We start from the raw sequence: 22,082 nt of genomic DNA on the forward strand, positions 1-22,082 counted from the left end.
AACACTTTCTAAATTACATCGGCAAAGTGGGCGAACAGCCTAAAGCGTAGCAGCGGCTACATTCAGATTCCCAACTGATCCGTTCCAATATCGAAGCCAAGGATATTATTTCAGGGCCGAGACACGGTTAATATTGAGTTGTGAAACCTACGATTTACCTAAGAGAGACGCTGTTAACGGAACAACTTTAGCTTGACACTTTGACAACTTATTTCTTGTCTCGGGACTTACTAAATCTCTCTGTTTGTTTATATAGCGGTTTGATTGCTGTTCGGATTGGGTTTAGATATAGAGTAATGTTTTCTATGCTTAATGTAGGGGACTTTATGGCGGGGTGACGTAGCTATTGTGTTTATACTGAAAACACACATATTATCTGCTTTAAACTAGTAGAGGGAAGTGACTCTAGTGTGGCACTAGTAAGAGACTCGTTTAATTATTCGCTGTCTTATGTTAGTTACTTATACCGAGCATGGTAAATAGTAGCAAACTAAGGGCTTATAGGTACAGAATCATACTGTATAAATGAAACTTCCTGGTACTGATACATTAAAGGAGATGGTCCATTTCAGGTCCACTCTTGTACCCCGTATTATTAAAATTTAAAAAATACAAAGATTTTATTAAAATCTAAATAAGTGAATAAATGTAACTAAATAAAAAAAAAAAAAAAAATTAAAACCCAAGTTTTTGAGTTATATCAAAATGGCGCCCCTAAAGAAACTATGACATGACATTTGACAGCAAACTTCAAACCGACTACTGCATTGAAAACGTCATCATTCCGTCATTATTACCCATATTAGTGTTGCATTTCTTGGGAGAGAATAAATATTATTTCGAAAGAATTAAAGAAGTGAAGTAAGTAAAGTAGATTCGTAGATTTGTATAATCAAAAATAGTTAAAAAAATATTTTCGTTTATTTAGGGTACAATAACTGATCCTGGGCTCCATACAATTAACAAAAAGTAATATAGACAAATTAACCGTATCAATAAATGATATGCCAAACTTTATCTTAATTCATTCTACTCTTTCTTATTATGCAAAAACACAATATCGTTATTAAACAAAACATAGAAGACGAAGTAGAAAATAATTGTATGAAGTTTAAAATCTCTCCATACATCAACTATTTGACGCAAGATGAACATAAGATTAGTTTTCTTATCACAGGCATCATGAGATAGAGGTATAACCCTCGCATCTTGTAGATATGAAACGATTCCATATCTCCGCAGAGCCAGCAGCACGGAACGAGATATTTGAGCGATTCGCAAACCAACACAGCTATTAAAGGAATTTAGTTTCGCAACCTGCAAAGTTGATAGCGAAATCTCCACTCATTCATCTCGCCCAAATGCTTAATTCAGTTGAAATAATTCTGAGTTCCATTGTTAAGTTACTAAATTTGAAGCCCGACATTTAACTGCTTACAATTCAAAGGTAACCGCAAATTTCTAAACGAGTATGCTTCTATAGAATGAAACTTATTTGCAAACCAATAACTTTTAGCCGGAGTTAGCCAGTTCACGCCGGCTTGGACTGAGCAACCGCGGCCAACAAACTATATATTAAAGGCATTCCTTTTCAGGTTTTGCTAATGTTAAACATCCCATATTGGGAAGGGATCATTGCTTGTTCAAAACTTTTGATCAAACAACATAATAAGCCCTTAAACATTTCAGATACCCTTCATCCGTTCCTAATTAAAATCAATACTGGTGAGTAAGCTGTGCTCTTTTGACCTACTTGAATATCAAAGACGTAAATTTATATGGAAGGCTTTTCAATATTGCACTGGACACACTTCCGCGTGTCTCGATTTTTTACAAATCGTACAAGAGATATTAATTGACCAAGGGGTTTAGTTGTTGCTATCCTGGTAGTCCTATGGGTTTTTTATGAGATTTTTAAAATATGAAAAGCACTTATTGTCTTTTTTATTCTTCTGCCAACTTGTTTGCAAAATAATCGGTTGAGTGGTTGACATAAATCAACCAAGTAACTAACTTTAAAAAATTAAAAATATATAACTTCATTATTGATTTAGGTTTAGAGACTTTTTTTAAAGAAAGTGCCAGTGTAAAATCTAAAAAAAAGACAAAACATTTTTCCTAATCATAAAGTATGATGGATTGCAAAAAATACGTACCTCGACCGCCTCGTCGTGGGATCTTTCATAACCATAACCTCTGTGATTTCGCCGAATTTATTAAAGTAGTCTCGTAGGCTTTCTGTAACAAAAAGAAAAATGTGTGAATATATGTGGTATTTTGAAAAGATTACCAAGAAACTCTTACGTACTTAGATATCATGGGCTGACTTCATTTAGGAGGCTTAGTAAAAAAAAGTATAAAATGTTGATGGTATATCACGAGTCAAGCCCAAGCCATCTAATGACGTCACCCAAATTCAGGGTGGAAAAAATCACCGAATCCAACTCGACTATGACGGAATGAAAATGTGCCCTTTCTTTGTTAAAACAAAAAGCGAACAACGCGATAATTATGTAAACACCTGAAAGTTAATTAGGTTTCTTTGTTTCCACAAAGCGATAGCTATTTCTAAAATCGTAAGATGTTACGCATCGGCATGGGACAAAGAAAGTTCGTGGTACATACTCTGAGCAGTAACACAATGGAAGGGACGCGTCTTGTAGCGAAACCTTTTCGATTCCCAGTTCATAAAAGTAAGACGATAAGAGTCGTACCCTCTGAATGACTTAAGAAGCCGTCATCGAAAATGTTTCAACGTACTCTGAATGGGAATGCTCTGTGAGTGTTTCATGTTACAAAAGATTTTCTGTGACACGACATTCTTATGTGTTTAATATCATATTTTTGGTGTTCCGGAACAGAGTTCTTTAGAACCCCAGTCAGTGACAACACTTTCTATGGCTGCTTCATCTACACTTACCATCTCGTAAATATAGTCATCATCATTCATTATCAACCCATATTCGGCTCACTGCTAACTCAAGATGAGAGGGGTTAGGCCAATAGACCACCACGCTGGCCCAATGCGGATTGGCAGACTTCACACACGCAGAGAGTTTAGAAAATTATCTGGTGTGCAGGTTTCCTCATTATGTTTTCCTTCACCGTTTGAGACACGTGATATTTAATTTCTTAAAATGCACACAACTGAAAAGTTGGAGGTGCATCCCCCGAACCGGTTCAAACTCACTCACTCCGAAATCGGAGGCAGAGTTCATATCCACTGGGCTAACACGGCTCTGTAAATATAGTACTTATAATAATATGCTCCTTTCCTTATATCTTTGTCCTTACTATTGATCCAATTGAGATGAAACTTCCAATTATAATAAAACAGAGGTAATCTTCTCCAATCTAAGGCTGGATGGAGGTATTTTAGGTGGCAATCTTTATTCGGGTGGATTTTAGGTATACTATATAACTTTAGAGAGGAACTGTGCTTCAGTTCCGAATTTATACTAGTAATTAAAGATCTGAAGAAGACTCACCAGCTGGCGGCTTTAAGTGCATTGCACAGAAGCCCATTGGTCTTTAAATCTATGCCACGTGTGGTAAGATATGTATCAGATACAGACAGATACTCCTGAGTTGGAACCATATCAGCTCGGTAGTTCTTGCGTCTAAATGCCTTCTTCGTCACCGCAAGTTTGCTTTCAAATCTTATCATGCCCACTCCTAACGGCCTTTCAGTTTATTATTAGGAAAAAGAGAATTATTAATAACTAGCCGACGCCCACGATTTCGTCCGCGTGGAATTTAATTTTTCACAAACCCCTAGGGAACCATCGATTTTTCCGGGATAAAAAGTAGCCTATGTGTTAATCCAGACTATAATCTATGTCTGCTTCAAATTTCAGGTGATTCGATTCAGTAGCCAAGGCGTGAAAGAGTAATAAACATTCATAGCACCAAAATCATCAGATTTTTTCGGGATAAAAAGTAGCCTATGTGTTAATGTTGAGTAAAATCTATTTCCATTTTAAATTTCAGCCAAATCTCTTCAGGAGTAGCGGTGTTAAAGAGTAACAAACATCCAAAAAAACACCCAAACAAACATCCATAAAAACTTTCGCGTTTATAATATTAGTAGGATTAGTAGGATTGGTAAAAAGAACAAACCATCAACATGCTTCTACGGAACCCTTCATAGCACTATCAACTCCATCTCAATCAAGTTTTTGTACCTATTCATATTGGTTTGTTAAAGCATCTCAAATGTCTGCCTCAAACATATGCAAGAAGCTCCAAGTTTGGATTTGCGGTGGTCGTATTACTCACTAATGGATGGGGTGGGAAGGCTCCCTTTAAAATGAATATGCTGATTTCCCACGTTCGTGTTTTTAGGCTTATTTTACATAATTTCCGGTCAGTAACTGATGCATTATTTTGATTGATATTGTTGGTATACATACTTATAAATAAAAAATCAAACTTCTGATAATAATTTAAAATATTGTGGCGTTTCGATGGTTTTGTACATTTGCGTGATTGAAATAATATTTTAGGGATCTGTGATTCTGTTACAAAATCACTTGGTTGAAATTAAACATGATATTTTATTTTTATAAAACGTGAATGTATATGAATTGTGCTCGACATTTTTATTTATTTTGCTTATTCCTTTTGCCAAATCTTTAACGATTAAAAATACGAGTATGATCAGAAAATGTTTACAATATTGTACAAACAGAAATAACAAATTTTAATAAATTATATTCAATCGACTTCAAAAACGTACCTACTAAATTAAAATACGAAAATAACATCATATACAATTCTACCTACTGATCAGTTTGAAAGCGGCGCTAACCCGATAATGTATTAATTCGAGCCATGAATGGCTTAACACCGCCTTTAAACTGATCAGCAGGTAGAACTCCCTACAATGCCACAAACTCTACCTCTTTATAATTAGTATAGATTAGGTTCCATTTGCACCCTTATATAACTGAATAGAAATAACTGTTTAAAGTAAATCAGAATTTCGAAAATCCATTAAACGATTGTTTATTAAATAACTAGTATCCCGGTAAATCAGAATTAGAGTAATAATCGGGTTACTTGATAAATTTGGACTAAATACTAGTTCAATAATGAAATTTGTAACATTGCGGCAATAATTTAAAATTAGTAAAGGTGATATTTCACTATACATTAAGTTCATCTACACTGTACACTATGAGGGTTTTCGATTAATACTAATTAAGAACAAACAGGCCAATCACAAGAGGCTTATTGTAGGATACATTCCAATTTAAACTTGCCTTCAATTCGAAAGTGCGGCGCTTCTAAAACCAAATGTTGGGCCTTGCTTTTAAAGTCGATTTTCGACTTGTTTCGGACTGAACTTTTCTAATCTGACCAGACTCCGGCTTCAGTACCGCACTTCGAAACATTAATGAAAAGTAACGATTGCATGTCCACTTCGCCATTAATCAGCTCTGCCGTGTATGAAGCGACCGGCTACTTACATTTTATTTATTTCTATGGGACCGTTTTATATTTTATTGATTGTAGCCACTTTCATCAAGTCGCATTTAGCCATTCATTGCAGCTAGTTCTGCTGTTTTTACATTTTGTTCGGATATTTAATTTTATGACATATATTTTTCTCCCCCCTTCTTCAGTGAAGAGAATGGAATAAAAATCCGAAACTTGGGAAAAGACTGAATAAATTACGGATGAATTATAAAAGGTAAGTATCTGTTTACAACGTGACAAACCTACTTTGGGATAGCTGTACCATCATATTCCGCTTTAGGTATTTATGCTGCACATTAGCGTTGCTGTCATTTGGTCTAAAAGGAATGTTGATGAAATTAAAGGCACATAATGCAGTGCAACACGCACTGTTCGAATCAGAAATGAGGAGATCTGCAGAAGGACCAAAGTCACTGACATAGCTCAACGAGTTGCGAAGCTGAAGTGGTAATGGGCGGGGCACATAGTTCAATAGAGCCGATGGATGTTGGGTTGGGGTCCCAGTCCCAAAGTGCTGGAATGGAACTAGAAAGCGCAGTGTTGGTCGACCCCCCACCAGGTGGACTGACAACATCAAGCGAGTCGCAGGGATTCACTGGATGCAGGTGGCTCAGTATCGTGATGTTTGGAAGTCCCTGCAAAAGGCCTATGTCCTGCAGTGGACGTCTATCGGCTGATATGATGATGAATGCAGGGCAGCTCAGATGAGCACTTATCTTGGCGTGCTCTAAAAAGTGTTGCTCTGTTGTAGTCGATGAATTTGCATAAGGGTCTGCTGATTCCGTTACCTACAAACACAAGCCTCAAAATCTCCACTGTAATGGGCCTGGTCATGGTTTTGATACCCCTCGTCGGACTATTGTCATAGCCGCCTGTAATGTTTTGCCCACTGGTTCACGCCATATTAACTCGGCTTCGCTCGATGTTCCGTCTTATTTATTGTTTTACTGGGCATTTGACTTTCCAGCGATCGTCAACGTATTTGTGATACCCCCCGGCGGCCATTTTAGAAATAGTTTGGACTGCATCCATAGACTCGTTTACTTATTAATCTATGACTACATCCTATAGCCTGTATTACGCCGCCCCTCACTCGTTTTTCTGATTAATGGGAGGAAATTTATTTCTATTATTTCTATTAAGATTAAATAAAATACACATAAGTAGCTTAATTCGACTGCTCCCTTGGAACTAAAAGTAAAATCTGGCAGTCGAATTCGATTAAACAACCAAGATCCGCAACAAATTCGTATGTTAGGAGAAAGAAACACACCGAATTTTCTAGTTTCACGTTAGATTTTGCGTGCACAGCTATAAGCAGTATAAAGGACAGTGCGGGTGGATTCAGCTCAGTTGTTTAACGACCATAAAATTAGCATTTGGCCAGCGAGTGGTAGTTTCAATGTGCACGAGTATTAGGTACCTAAATAAATAATTGACGCTCTCTCCAAAAAATCCGAAAATGCAATAGTATACGAATAGAACAGCTTTTAAAGCCTAAGAGAGTATATCTTTTTAAGTATTTGATTCTCTAATACGACGGCCTCCGTGGTGCAGTGGTATGCGCGATGAATTTACAAAACGGAGGTCCTAGATTCGATTCCCCTCTGGGCCGATTGAGGTTTTCTTAATTGTTCCAGGTCTGGCTGGTGGGAGGCTTCTGCCGTGGTTAGTTATCACCCAACCGACAAAGACGTACCGCCTAGCGATTTAGTGTTCCGGTACGATGTCATGTAGAGACCGGAAGGAGTGTGGATTTCGTCCTACTCCTAACAAGTTAGCCCGCTTCCATCTTAGATTGCATCATCACTTACCATCAGGTGAGATTTTAGTCAAGGACTAACTTGTAAAAAAAAAATTAAAAAAAAAACTCGTCAGTGTTTTCATTGTAAGAACTTCTTAATCGAAAGCCTCGAACAAGGTATGTTTCATCTTATTCATCATCATTATTAAAAACCAATATTCTACACACAGTGCAGCACGAGTCTCCTCGTTGAGAGAGATTTGGTTAATAGTCCATCATCGCACCACGCTGGCCCAATGCGGATTGGCAGACTTCACACACGCAGGCGGATCTGAGACTTGATCGCTGATTATGGGCCTTATTAGAAGGCTCAAAGTCACTCAGCGGGCGATGGAGCAAGCTATGCTTGAGTTTCTCTGCGTTATCGGATCAGGAATGAGGAGATCCGTAAACGAACCAACGTCACTGACATAGCTCAGCGAGTCGCGAAGCAGACGTGGTAATGGGCATTCCACATCGTTGGAAGAGCCGATGGACGTTGGGGTCCCAAGGTGCTGGAGTGGCGACCCCGCACCGGAAAGCGCTGTGTTGGTCGACCCTCTTTTAGGTGGACCGAAGATATCAAGCGAGTTGCAGTGAGCCCCCGGAAGCTAGCGGCTTGAGACCGTTGTGCTTGGAGGTCCACGCAAGAGGTATATGTCCAGCAGTGGACGTCTATGGGCTGATAAGGTAAGGTACACACGTAGATAATTAAGAAAATTCTCAGGCGTGCAGGTTTCCTCACGATATTTTTCCTTCAATAATTGAGACGCGTAATATTTTATTTCTTAAAATGCACATAACTAAATAGTTGAAGGTGCATGCCCCTGACCGGATTCGAACCTCGTGATGAATGATGATGATAATGAATGAAACCTTTCGTATTTATATATTTAGACTAGACAACGAAATTCTTAGTTACAAGAATAACTAAGAATTAACTAACTAATTTTAAATCCTACATATAAAATAAAAGATAACGTAGTACTCTTATTTAGGATTCCAAATGAAATCAGTATTGAATCTTTACTGGTTTGGAACTACGCCTACAAAGCAATACTGTACAGGACAGTGCGGGTGAGTTCGGCACAGTTGTTCAACCACCATAAAATTAGCATTTGGCTAGCGAGTAGCATTTTCAACCAAACAAGTAGGTACCTGAAATGTTTACCCACTCTTCTCACTAATAGGGATTTGCTTCTCGTTATAATGTTCTATCGAATTCAAGCCACTGAGTCAAAACCCAAGGCACCGCCTTCAAACTGATCAGAAGGTACCACATATGTGCGATGTTATTTTTTGCTTTTTAGTTTTGGTTAATTTTTGTGTGTTGGAAGTCGGTTGAATTTTTTTATTAATTTTTTTTTGTAAATTTAATTTTTAACAGCTCCATGGTAAAGTAGACGGAATAACCACCAGGTTATCCTTGGTTCGACCCCCGGTCGTCAAACTGTTGACGTACACGCAATTAGACGATTGACAACTCAGTCTTTACGATTAGTTGGAGAGGAAAGTAAATATTGCTGATAATAAAAAAAAATTATATTATCTAATATTAAAAAAAACATAGATCTATCAATTATCTTTTCTCTTTTTCAGTTTCGAAATGGAACGGTATAGAGGAAATAATGCGGAAAATCGTATGAAGAAAATCCGTTTCAGAGTTTCTGAGCGTACGAAGTGCTTTCTACATATTATTTCTAAATGTAAAAAAAAAATAATATCTCTTTAATCAACAAGTCATTCGGCTAAGTTTTTCATAAAGACAGTCAGATGGTACACTTTGATATTACTTATCTCTTTTATAAAATATTATAATAAATATTACACTGCTTTAAAATAAATTTTAAAACACCTCTACATTCCATTTAAAAGCATACGTAAGAGAAATTTTAATTATGCTTTTTGACTCTGTCAATTATGCCGGTAATGGACATGACTTTTCAGCATGTAAAGTCCCCTGAATTAAAGTAGTGGTTTAAATATCCTGCAAAAATATATGTAGGTATGATTGCGTATAAATTTCAGTTGCAATTGGCTCAGGAAGCGGCAAGGTTCAATTTAATGGTGGTTGCGCATGACAAAATATGCTGCGTCGCCTCTTCTTCGATGATAACGTATTATTGCAGGGTTGCCACACGATTCATTTAGATACTGGCGAATTGTGCATTTTTCAGGAAGAAAAGTAGCCTTTTGTGGTATTCTTGACTATAATCTATCATTGTGCCAGCCTTATCTCTTTACATGAATGAATAAGTCATAAACATTTTAGTTTTTTTTTGTATAAAATAAGAAGTCGGTAATTAGCTCGTAAGCTCGTAACACTCGACAGACGTCTTCTTTTACAAACGTTGGTTTACAATGTCTTTTAAATTAAAAATATTAGGTACTGATTCTATCTCCCTCTCTCTCTCTCTCTCTCTGTCTATCTCTCTCTCACTCTCTCTGTCTATCTCTCTCTCTCTCTTTCTCTCTCTCTCTCTCTTGGTGGTGAAATGTTATTTTTTTATTAATTAATTCTGAAGTGTAATAAAAATATATAATATTTTTGCAAGAATAATCCAATAGGAACCTAACCAGGCCTTAACCCATAGATACTCTATAGAACGTCGAATGTAATTCTTTTCAGTAACTTATATTGGCTTTATTTTTCTAAAGTTCAATATTTTTGTAGTTTTTTAGTCAAAAGTCCATTATTTATATAATTGTAATCCAAGATGTCAGGTTCGAATGTGTATAAAATTTGCCATAGTCTTAAAATCATACGACATTCTTAATTTGATAGAAATAATTTGTTGGCAACATTTTAAATTCTTTGGTGCAATTATACTTGAGTTTTAAAATGACAACAAATACTAACAATCATACCTTTTCTTTTTTTATGTTATTCGTAACAACTTTTCACACCCCTAAATACAACCGGTAGGTATAATACCCATATAAATCTACATTACATTGCCTAGAAATTGCGAATAAAATAGATTAATATCAACAAAAATTTAATAAGTGCGTCGGCGGTTCCAAATAATAATATTTGCGACAAAAGAACGGAAGGTTGAATTCTAAAGTATTTCATTTGGGAAACCTAATAAAGCATTGTACCTACTTAACGAAGCTAAGGAATAAAGAAATAACAAATCTTAAATTTTACAAATCACATAATACGAACGTAGCCTCGCCAAAAGTAAAATCAATTATAGTGAGTGGCTGGATTCCGAAAATATTTAATTATTATTTTTGGCACGTATTCAAAATAATAACCTCTCGGACACGAGTTCAGCATTTCGACTTTATTTGCAAAAAATATAGATTGACCTAGCTCAATACTAGATTTTTATGAAAATACGTTTCTTAATTTGTGCTAGTGTGGTTAATCAGAAAAAAATAGAGTAACCGAAATAAATAGTGTAGGAAATATTATTTTGGTTCTTGTATCCTAATTTTTTATTCCAATTGCGTGATTTGAGACGAATATCATAGCATTCCATGAATTCCCGTGCGGGTGCGTGGTAGAAAGAAAAACTCCGAGCAGCGTCCTGAACTTGTGACTACAGGATGTAGGGTTAAGGAATTCCTTGACGATCGATCAATACTCGCCGTTCTCTGCTCCCTGTCTAGCCAAATTTGGTAAGATCTTATTAGAGCAGCTTTGGATACTCGTTCGAATACAGAATTAGCTGCACTTCTAGGCCAAGGTCTTTAAACAAGTTATATAGAGATTTTGCTGGTAATCCTCTCGCACCTACATATACAGACTAACTACATAGCCATTTTTATTTAGTTCATTTGTTAGATCTTTGTTATTCGATAGAAGTTTTCATAGATAGAGCAAGAATAAGTCATAGCCATATATTTCATTGAAGCTGAAGGCTTGTCAATCCATACTCCTATAAAAGGAATGTACTGTAGTCAATTATTATCTAGTTTTGATTATGGTGACTTTGTAATGTAGCAGTTTTCAAGGGTCCAAGGCCTGTAGCCAAGTGGCACGTCGATTCTCTTTCTAAAAACGTAAACGCTTCGAAAATTCAAAAATGTATAAGGATGACATTTGCTATCAACAGGTCAGGTGATCAAGTTATCGATCGGATCTGTCATTCCCATATATTTTTATAATTTTCGTACCATTAGCGTTTGTAGAAAGAGAATCAACGTGCCACTTAGCTACAGGTCCAGTTTATAGATCCTAAGCCGTCTAAGTAAAAAGCTGTTTTCTTTTAGCCTTCATTAAATGAGGTATAGTATAGTTTATGAGAGCCGTGATAGCACAGTGGATATACCTCTGCCTCCAATTCCGGATGGTGTAGGTTCGAATCTGGTCAGGGGTATGCGCCACCCACTTTTCAGATATGTGCATTTAAGTATCAATATCACATGTCATAAACGGTGAAAGAAAAACATCGTACGGAAACCTGCATACCTGAGATTTTTTTGCTATTATTATGATTATTGGGCTAGCATGGTTGACTATTTAGCCTATCCCCTCTTATTCTGACAGGAGACTCGAGCTTAGCAGAGAGCTGAATATGGTGTGATAATGATGATGATGATGAAATGAAGTATGTCTGGCTATGATAGGATCTGGGGCCATAATGTTAATAATGTAAACACTGACGCAAAGAAATAACCATATAAAAGTACGATATCAATAAAACACTTTAAAATATTCCTTGTCGTCCTTTCAATTGTTCATCGAAGAATAATTAGGGGAATTCTGAAACAGCTTGGACTTCAAATGCTCCCTAATTGGCAGTTTTAATCTACTAACTTTTGTGCGGAATTCAGCAAAAGTAGGCACCCAACTTGTCGTGGTCGGTGGTAAAACGAATCAAAACCGTCTAACTGTGAATTTATAAATGTATTTCAGCAAATTATGAGGATCGGAATGGTTATTTTAATTAATTCGTATTTCGGTGAGCCATTGTGAGATGTAAACAAGCGTTATTTTGCTTGTGTTTCGAGATTGAGGGAGATGAAGTATGAATAAAGAATTGTTTTCCTGTTGAATAGAAGCAGACGCAGGTACGTTGAGGGAGTGTGTTAAGAACAATGAATAAATATTTTATTTTACTCAAGCGCCAATGCCAGATCATCCAGTAATCACTATAAAAACAACTTTATTGTTATTTAATTATTTTTTCAAAATTTCTTTGGAGTTGGAGCCAACCAATCTTTATAAGAAATTGTAATGTTAAGAGTAATTGAATTATTAGAAAAAAAAACCATTTATGTACACTTTATTTGTACACCACAGAACTAGAAGAAAAACAAATAATGTGACAGAAAGTATTGTACAGAAGTATGACACAAAAGGCCTTATCGCTATACGTTGCTATTTATTCCAGGCAACCTTGGGTTTAGGAAACTGTTTGAATACGAGAATGCAAATGAAATCTATCATGCTTCGTTATCAACCTATATTCGGCCACTGCTGAGCTCGAATCTCCTTTAAGAATAAGAGAGGTTAGGCCTTAGTCCATAACGCTGGCCCAATGCGGATTGGCAGACTTCACACACGTGGATAATTAAGAAAATTCTCTGGTATGCAGGTTTCCTCACGATGTTTTCCTTCACCGTTTAAGACACGTGATATTTAATTTCTTAAAAATCTATCATGCTTAAATATATTTTAATCTAAGTCATCCTTGGTTATAGCTTTTATCTCCTCTATTTTTATTTAAGAGCCTTGAAGGCTTGTAGGCTGAAGAAGGTTAAACGATTGCCGCGGGCTACAGCTCTCTAAAAATTTTCAAACGATAGATTTTGTATACTATAGGATTATATTATATTCGGCTGGCGAGCGGAGGCTTTTGCTACGGCAGTTGCTCAACCACCATAAAATTGGAAACTAGTGAACTGAGCCCGTTCGGAATAACCTGTAGTATCATTAAAAAAACTGCTATGTTATTCCAAATCCACACTAATATTGTAAATATGAAAGTAAGTCTGTCTGTAAAGGTAACACTTTACCAGGTAACAGGTTAGCTTATAGAGATAAATTGGACCTGACAGCAGGACATGGTTTTTTTTTGATCCCGGAAAAAAAGAACGCGCACAGAGTCGTTGACGTTCATTATACAAAATATTATCTTGTTCGTTATTTATAGTAATAGATAGTAATCATAGCGTTTCAATATGTATTGATTAGATCTTTTTGTCTGACATTAATCTCATTGTTAAAAAACACGATAAAATAAAATAATATATTTTGTAGACTTCATTAAATTAAATTGCAACGTAGCTCCAGCATAAGTCACTCGTGACTGCCGTTATAAATGGTGCTTGAAAACTTGTTAATTGAATTTAACAAGCATTTTGTTTTATTCGTAGGTTACATGAAATGAATTAGATATGATAAAATATTGTATGTCACGTGTAAAATTGCGTAAGTAAATATATTTTTCACATTCTTTATAGAACTAGAATTTATAGTAATAATATTTACGCATGTTTTTAATAACCCCTGATGGAAGAGTGTAATGCTACACTGTGTAACACTTTCCAAGTATGTGTGTGTGGCTGTGGCATCATATGGTCTGGCAAGTTTGTTAATGACACTCCCATGATATGTGGGAGACGGGGGGAAAGACAGCGCGGGCGTGAAATCGTGAGTGCGAAGAAGTGTGATGCACCTCACTTCCTCGTGGGTTTTTCATTCATCGCTACACGCCCTCCGGCCCGCTCGGACTATCATCCGATAGTGTTACGAAGTTGCCAAGCTATAACGTCTAATGTCAGCCAATGACGATATGTATGACACCATGCACATCGCAACCAACTCACGATCAGTTTTATCGCACGTCATGCCGTTAGCGCTGCATGCATGTGAGATTAATTGATCGTCAGTGGCTGATATAAACGGAACGATAGATTATACCTGAATAAGATTTTTTATCGCTTTATTGATTGAGATTATAATACTTGGCTACATTATATACCATGGAAATAATTTTTGTGTTTAATGACTTTAAGTAAATATTCGTTGGTATATCATCAATATCATCAGACAAATATTACGGTAATTAACATGGAAAATTGATTTAATATATTTACTTAAAAGTTTCCAATAAAATCTCGTATACATATTATAAATATTAAGTTACATCGCAGCTTATCAAAAAAATTGGTTTAATTTAGTCAACCGAAACAAAACAAGACAAAAGAAATATTCTGCCTTAATGATACTTTTAACGTTTATACAGTACTTTAAAACGGTGTCCTGCGTATAAAGTCGGGCCATTAAATGTGTATTGTGGTTGGCGAGGTGCCAGCCACGGACTGCCACACGTCCGAATCTGTGAATCTCTAAGTCTCTTGCTTCGTTTTGGATGATTTCGACGTTACAACACTGAATCAACAACAATGAACACAACAATGTGTTCATTGTTGTTGATTTAGTTGATTTTTTGATTCAGTTGATTTTATTCTTTACAAGTGAGCCCTTGATTACAATCTCACCTAATAAGTGATGATGCTATCTAAGATGGAAGCGGGCTAACTTGTTAGGAGGAGGATGAAAATCCACGAATGTACTTTATTTCTTGTAAAAAATGTTGGCAACCCTAGAGCGAGGGAACGACGCATGACGTCATCTTTTTTCGAGTGTGCATGCTCTATCGAATCATAAGAGGTTTTCACGTCAAAAATAGAACGTTTTCGATCTCTTGACCGCCAGCGTGGTGAATCTAAGCTCTATGTACCCTATTCTTCTTCCTTCTGGGCCTTTTCCGTATTTGGCCATGTGCTTGGCCGTTGTGCGTTCCCTCTTACATAAGGAGGAAGGCATGGATATGTAATGGGCCATTAAAATAGGCTGATATGTAACGAGAACAATGTATCTATCACAAAGAAATTTATCAACAATAAAAGTCAAGATATGGTTCGAGAATATAATCTAAGAACTGGAATTTCAACCGGCAAAATGCTGTTTTGATTTATAGCCCACAAATTCTCCCGCGTGGATTTAGAATTAAATTAATTGACCTTCAGAAAGCATCGTGGTGAATAATAAATAGATACAATGCTGCATATCTCTTTTTATTAATTGATTTATGCTAATAATATAGATGTAAAATTTGTGGAAGAGCCGTGATAGCCCAGTGTATATGACATCTGCCTCCGATTCTGGAAGGTGTGGAATCAAATCTGGTCCGGAGCATGCAACTCCAACTTTTCAATTGTGTGCATTCTAAGAAATTACATATCACGTGTCTCAAACGCTGAAGGAAAAACATCGAGAGGAAACTTGCAAACCAGAGATTTTTTTCAATTCTCTGCTAATCCGCATTGGGCCAGCGTGGTGGACTATTGGCCTAACCGCTCTCAAAGAGGAAACTCGAGCTCAGCAGTGAGACGGATATGGGTTGATAATGATGAATGATGATGAAAGTTTGTGGTATTCGAGAGGGTAATCTCTTATCTTCCTTAGTATAGGTATACTAAAGCGATTTTATAAATTCTTTTATGACAAGAATACCTTGTCACTTGTAAATCATAGGCTACATTTTATCCCCGTATTCAACGGGAACCGGAGACCGCGAGATGTCGTTATCTTTTAATTTGATTGAAACAACAAAAGAAAACGCATCATAATTATGCATGAAATCTGCGCATCATAGATTACAGATGTCTTGAAACGACTAATAAAGTGAGCAGCTGGACTAGAATAGCAATCTGCCTGTGGACGTCCATTAGACGAAATCATCGGCCCATTTGGTTCGACAAATTACTCAAGCACGAGTGATCAAAATGGTAATACGCCTTATTGTATTGATCTCAGTCAACAACTGCCGCTGTCTCTGCTGAGATATGACCTGGCAGCGGTACGTAGCTAATTTCGCAGCGACCATTCATCTAGACATCGCGGACCTGGCTTCTGAATGGGAGCAGAGACAATATTAGTAGGAGGCCCAATAATGTAGCGCATAAATTATTCTATAAATTGCATTTGGAAATAGAACGGCGATTAACCACGAATATAAATTACGTCTCTCATTATCTGTCCCTATTCATCCTGCTGGAATTTTTAAATGTTGTAATGCCTAAATAGAATAATTCATTGTGGACTGTAAACGAAATATTACTACTACTATTAAAATATAGAACTGATGGTTTGAAAGCACTATTGTGTTTCTATTATTATTTTGTATATTAGCCGAAGCCCCGCGGTTTCACTCGCGTAGTTCCTGTACCCGTAAGAATCCTACTAATATTATAAACGCGAAAGTTTGTATGGATGTTTGGATGTTTGTTACTCTTTAACTCAGCTACTACTAAAGCCATTTGGCTGAAATTTGGAATGGAAATGGAATTTACTCTGGATTAACACATTTTATCCCGAAAAAATCCATGGTTTCCCGAGATTTGCGTAAACTAATGATTTTTATGATATGAATGTATGTTACTCTTTCACGCCTCGACTACTGAACCGAATTAGCTGAAATTTGGTATTAAGATATATTATAGCCTGGATTAACACATAGACTACTTTTTATCCCGGAAAAATCCATGGTTCCCGAGGGATTTGTGAAAAACTAAATTCCACGCGGACGAAGTCGCGGGCGTCCGCTAGTACGGAAATAAAACGGACTATGACATTCACAAATAACGTGGCTTTAATTTTTTTAGCAGTTCAGAGATTACCCCCTACAATACCATTAGCTTTACCTTTTTGTTATATTAGTTTAGATGATTACGGTAACAACATAATGAATGGTAATACAACAACATAAATGAATGTTGTCTTTCCAATATATTCACGTCTTAAAAATGCAAAAGTATTTGACCAAACAACATGGAATAACACTATTAATAAATCATACAAAAATAAAATAAGAATTTCATTGACCATTATGGCTGAAGATTAAATTTTGGCGTGGGAGTATCAACAGATAGCTTTTATGACCCCAACAAGTAGGTACGTGATCCAAATATCGTATTACAGTAAAAAATGACACTCAATAAACCCTTGACATTTCGCCAAATAAAAATCATAAACCAACTGAACGGTATTCAGCTATACCTATGGGGTGGTAATATGAAACACACCATACAGTATTTGAAGATGCTTAAAGATTCATAAACCTAAGCTTTCTACCTCAGCGTCAGTCGTAAAGTTGAGTGTTATGTTCGCGAGTGTAATATTACATTCGTGTTATATTGTAACTTGAAGTGTTAGTGACTTTCTACACCTGATGACGTCATGAATAAATCGTTCAAATGTATAGACGAAGCGTACCATCATTATACATTTATGCTACTTTTGATACCCCATGTCTTAGAAACAATGCAACAATAATAATGTCCTCCTTACAAACATAGTGGCCTATTTCACTATCAAGACTTGGAGTCTACTACAAAATATTTTTTGTGTAAGCCTACGTAAACAAGCAGCACTCTATTTGCTCAGTATCATAGACTACTGGGACAGTACATCGTAATAAACACTTCTAAACACAAGTGTGTATTTAAGTACTTTAACCACCGGATTTTAATATCACTAAGAAAATAAAAAAAAATGCATGCATGCATTTCCAACTTTACAGTTGTGTGCATTTTAAGAAATTAAATATCACGTGTCTCTAACGGTGAAGGAAAATATCATGAGAAAACCTGCATACCAGAGTCTGCCAATCCGCATTGGGCCAGCGTGGTGGACTATTGGCCTAACCCCTCTCATTCTAAGAGGTGACTCGAGCTCAGCAGTGAGCTGAATATGGGTTGGTAATGAACGGACGAACGATTGTTCTAGTAATATATATACCTAAGTTGAAGCTAGTTCGATTCATTAAAAATGGAAGTACGAAAACAAGTTAAAATCCCAAAAAAATTCAAATTTCAGGTAGACGAAGTAGCCAGTCTGCTGGTGTTATTATAAACCAGTGGTAATGTAACTAGCTTCTTATGTTCCTAGCCTTAGATACCTAGATACAAGTAGGTATCATGGAAAGCGTTTGAAACACACAATATTAAGGGCTATTTTAAGTAGGTACTTAATAAATATAAGAGAACGGTGGCCAAAATGTAATCAACTAAATGAAAATCTTACGCAACTTATTAATATTCCGCGTCGGAGGAGTTTTCAACGAAATATTAAAAGACAGTTCTAAGTAAAGCAACAAGTTAAACTCTTGGTTGTTGAAAATAATTATTTTGCATTACAAACAATGAAACGCTTTTGACTTTTGTCGCTTTGATCTGTAGCATTTGATAATTAAACAAAGTGAGTAGAAACAGATACAGAGTTTGTGAAAGGCGGTATTTTGTATTATTTGCAAATTGATGACATAGAAGATATCTAAAATGAAGATTTTTAGTAAATATTATCTCTAACTACGAAGGTATTCATTGGGAATGGTAGATAATTCAGACACCTGAAAAACGTAAAAGTCTCAAGATAAGCCTATGCTTCTACCTTATTAAAGAACTTACTACTAACTACTAATAGACCACCACGGTGGTAGTGGATGAATGGATGGAAGATTGCAAAGGTTCAAAACCTTTTGTAGCTAACACCATAAACGAGCAAGGAATAAGAATAACAATAAGAATTGTTTTATTTAAATAACTCAGTACATAAATAGCAATGACGTCCTGGCCCTTAAACTAGGTAAGTCCGTGTCTTAAGGGCCAGTGACTTCCCTGGGTACATATGCTACATACAATATCCATACAATATCCAAAAGAATTTTTATAAGGATCTTAAAAATACAATACTAAAAAAAAGTTTATAATTATTAATTTTGTGTGCATGTGTTAGTGCGTGTGTGTGTGTTAATACATGCATGCGTGTAAGTGCGAGTATGTCTGCGAGTAACACTGTGTGTGTGCGTGCGTGTGTATGCATGCGGCTGTGTGTCGTGCGTATGAGTGTGAGTTAGGAGTGAGAAGAACATGATAGTTATGGACCTGCCAATGCATAAGTATAAGCAGCGTGTTAAAAACATTTTCTTAGTCGATGTTACACAATTGATGAATTTCCTAATGATAAAAATGCTTGAAGATCATTGGATCAGCTTCCACTCCACACAGGAAGTAAAACTATAATAAATTGTTATGATGTTAACAATTGTATATGTATGATTTTTTAAAAGAGCAATTATATCTTGCCGGCTCTTCTCAGCAGATGCTGCCTTCCGAACCGGTGGCAGAGTGTTTACAAATAGTCAACCTTGACGTTTCAAAAATGCTTGCAATCGCCTATTTGAAATAAATGAGTTTAGATTTTGAATAGTGATAATAAATTATGACTCCATCGCACTACATCCTACAAAAATAAGTTGATATAGAATTACTCATATCATATCTCAAGACAACGACAATTGTTGACAGAGAAACAATTATTCCATATTAACTGATAATATATTATGCGTTATATCACCTTAATCATTCTACATGACGTTAAATGATATGGACATGGCTATCATTAGCATAAACGCTATAAAATTACACTGTTCATATGTAGATGTTATGAATTGTATCATTTTGTATGATGAAATATACGCATTGCATATTCAGAGTGACCTCTTTGGCTCATTGAGTTCAAGGTGTTAATGAATGAATCAGAAAAAAAAACGATTTACACGAACCTTTTTGATTTGCATACTTTTGTGTGTGTGTGTGTGTGTGTTTTATATTATAACTGTACCTACCTATTAACCTATTAACTTATGACTTATACTCTTATAATTTAATTCATAATGGCAAATTCAGAATAGTGATAATAAAAAAGTTAATTGTTGCAGTTATATTAAAACTATCATCACTACAAAGTACATCAAGATTTCCTGAACTTGAGTGAAAATTTTATGTCACCACGTGTGTAAGGAAAGCACCACCATATTGAGATTTCATTACGTCCACATATTTACGTACAACATACCTACGAGGATATACAAGTATATACAGGAAGAAATTTTTTTTAGTGCGGATATTTTTATATTTTGTACATAAACAAAATTTAATGATCACGTATTTTTTCTTTTTTTTTTTAACTCAAAAATAACAAAATTATCGTTAGCTAAAGTTATTTACTTTTGAACAGAATTTTAGGGTCACCCTATTGTGCGTTTATTTTATTTTCGTTTGATACCTAAAGGACGTCACCAGATCACTTTTAAGCTGAATATATCTTGTTTAGTAATAATATATACATTATTTTGTTATTTTAGAGACATAAATTTAAAAAAAAATTACATAAAATGTATCGAACTGTTTGTAGATTTATATTCTATTATTGATACAGAACCACGAAAAAAAATATCCGCACTAAAGACCGAATCACCCTGTATAAATAAGAATTCACTATGTTAGTATTCTATTTATTTGTAATAACAATACTAAGGAATTGAACTGAATACTTAGTACTTTTAAATTATTTTTTTTTTGTATCAAGTATTTTTTTTTTATCTTGGATATCTTGCGCTTGACTACAATCATGCCTGATGGTGAGCTATGATGAGGTCTAAGATGAAACGCGCTTGCCTAGAAGATGCCTATATACGCTTGCCTTGAAGGTGCACAAATTGTACGTATAGATTGATTAAATTGTAGAAGTAGCGTAAAAGAAAGGATTCACAAAAGTTCATTAATTATTGTTTAATATCTCTGAAATCGATAGTAAAATCACTTTACAAAGCTTCGACTTTTCAAAAGTGCTTGTAAAGGAAGCTTGTATACGAATTTGAATGTGACAACAGTAAATAAATCCCTGAAAATGATTACAATGTGTAAACAGTGTAGCACAAAGTTCAGACGTCACTTATTTAATAATACAGGGGAAGATATACAGAAATTTGTGTCGTCGACCGTACACATGCCTCGGCGCTGGCGGTTAGAAGATTAGTTGACAATGTCAGGAGGAACAAAGTTCCCCAAAGTTCATCTCGGGTAGAACTTCCGGCGCTGTGTGCCCTTAAATTGAAACTGTACAACATCTGCACTGCTTTGATAGTTATTGAGAATAAATTACCCATCATCTTCTGTGGCGAGGAATATGTTTGGAAAGTTTGCCGCATGCCAATTTCTTGTTACGTCACTCACAATGCTCTAACATAATGAAATTAGTTTCTAAAACTAAACACTATAATATATTATAATAAATATATAGAATATCAAATATGTCAGTAACTAATTATCCTCTAGATATATTATTAATATTCATGGGGTTCTGTGAACTATAGGATTTTGTAGATATTATTATATTTTCTTTTATATCACTTTTCCGATTTAAATTAAGTTTACTGAGTTTGGTACCCAACCCCAAGGATCCGACTTAGCCATGTTTCATATAATTTAGTTGAGTAGAACCGGTGATATGATATGAAGTAGCTAAATATCTATGATGCTTTTCTGTACTATCAATACTAATTTTAAAAAACTGAAGAGTTTGTTTGTTTGTTTGTTTGATTGAACGCGCTAAACTAAGGAGCTACTGGTCCGATTTGAAAAATTATTTCAGTGCTAGATAGCCCATTTATCGAATCGAGGAAGTGTATAGGGTATTTATTATCACCGTATTCTTACGGGAACGGGAACTACAAAAACGGGTGAAACCGAAGGGCGACAACTGGCACCATATGAAGTTATATAACGTGTGTGCTTTATGCCAGTGCTGAGGTCTAACAAATAATTCAAATATGATATCACGAAATGGACTCCAATACTTACTTGAGTCCCTCTTTCTGCGATACAAATAAAGCCTTCTATTTTACATTTAGCCAAGTCTGAGTACCTAACTACGACCTGAATTTGACTGTCAAAGCGCAGAAGTAAATCACGCAATAAAAAACATAAAAATGCCACAAATAAACTTAATTCA

General features: G+C 35.7%; 1 protein-coding gene across 1 annotated transcript in view; it reads right to left on the reverse strand.

Annotated features, from left to right (window-relative positions):
• Positions 1-22,082, reverse strand: part of LOC112046921 (uncharacterized) — a gene marked incomplete in the record, with an annotated part of 744,411 nt that overhangs the window by 428,802 nt on the left and 293,527 nt on the right. The window contains 1 exon segment of the mRNA XM_052881817.1: positions 2,157-2,238. Within this exon segment, the coding sequence (XP_052737777.1) occupies positions 2,157-2,238 (82 nt within the window).

Source organism: Bicyclus anynana, chromosome 5, assembly GCF_947172395.1.
Source record: "Bicyclus anynana chromosome 5, ilBicAnyn1.1, whole genome shotgun sequence".
In the NCBI taxonomy this organism is placed as follows: Eukaryota; Metazoa; Arthropoda; class Insecta; order Lepidoptera; family Nymphalidae; genus Bicyclus; species Bicyclus anynana.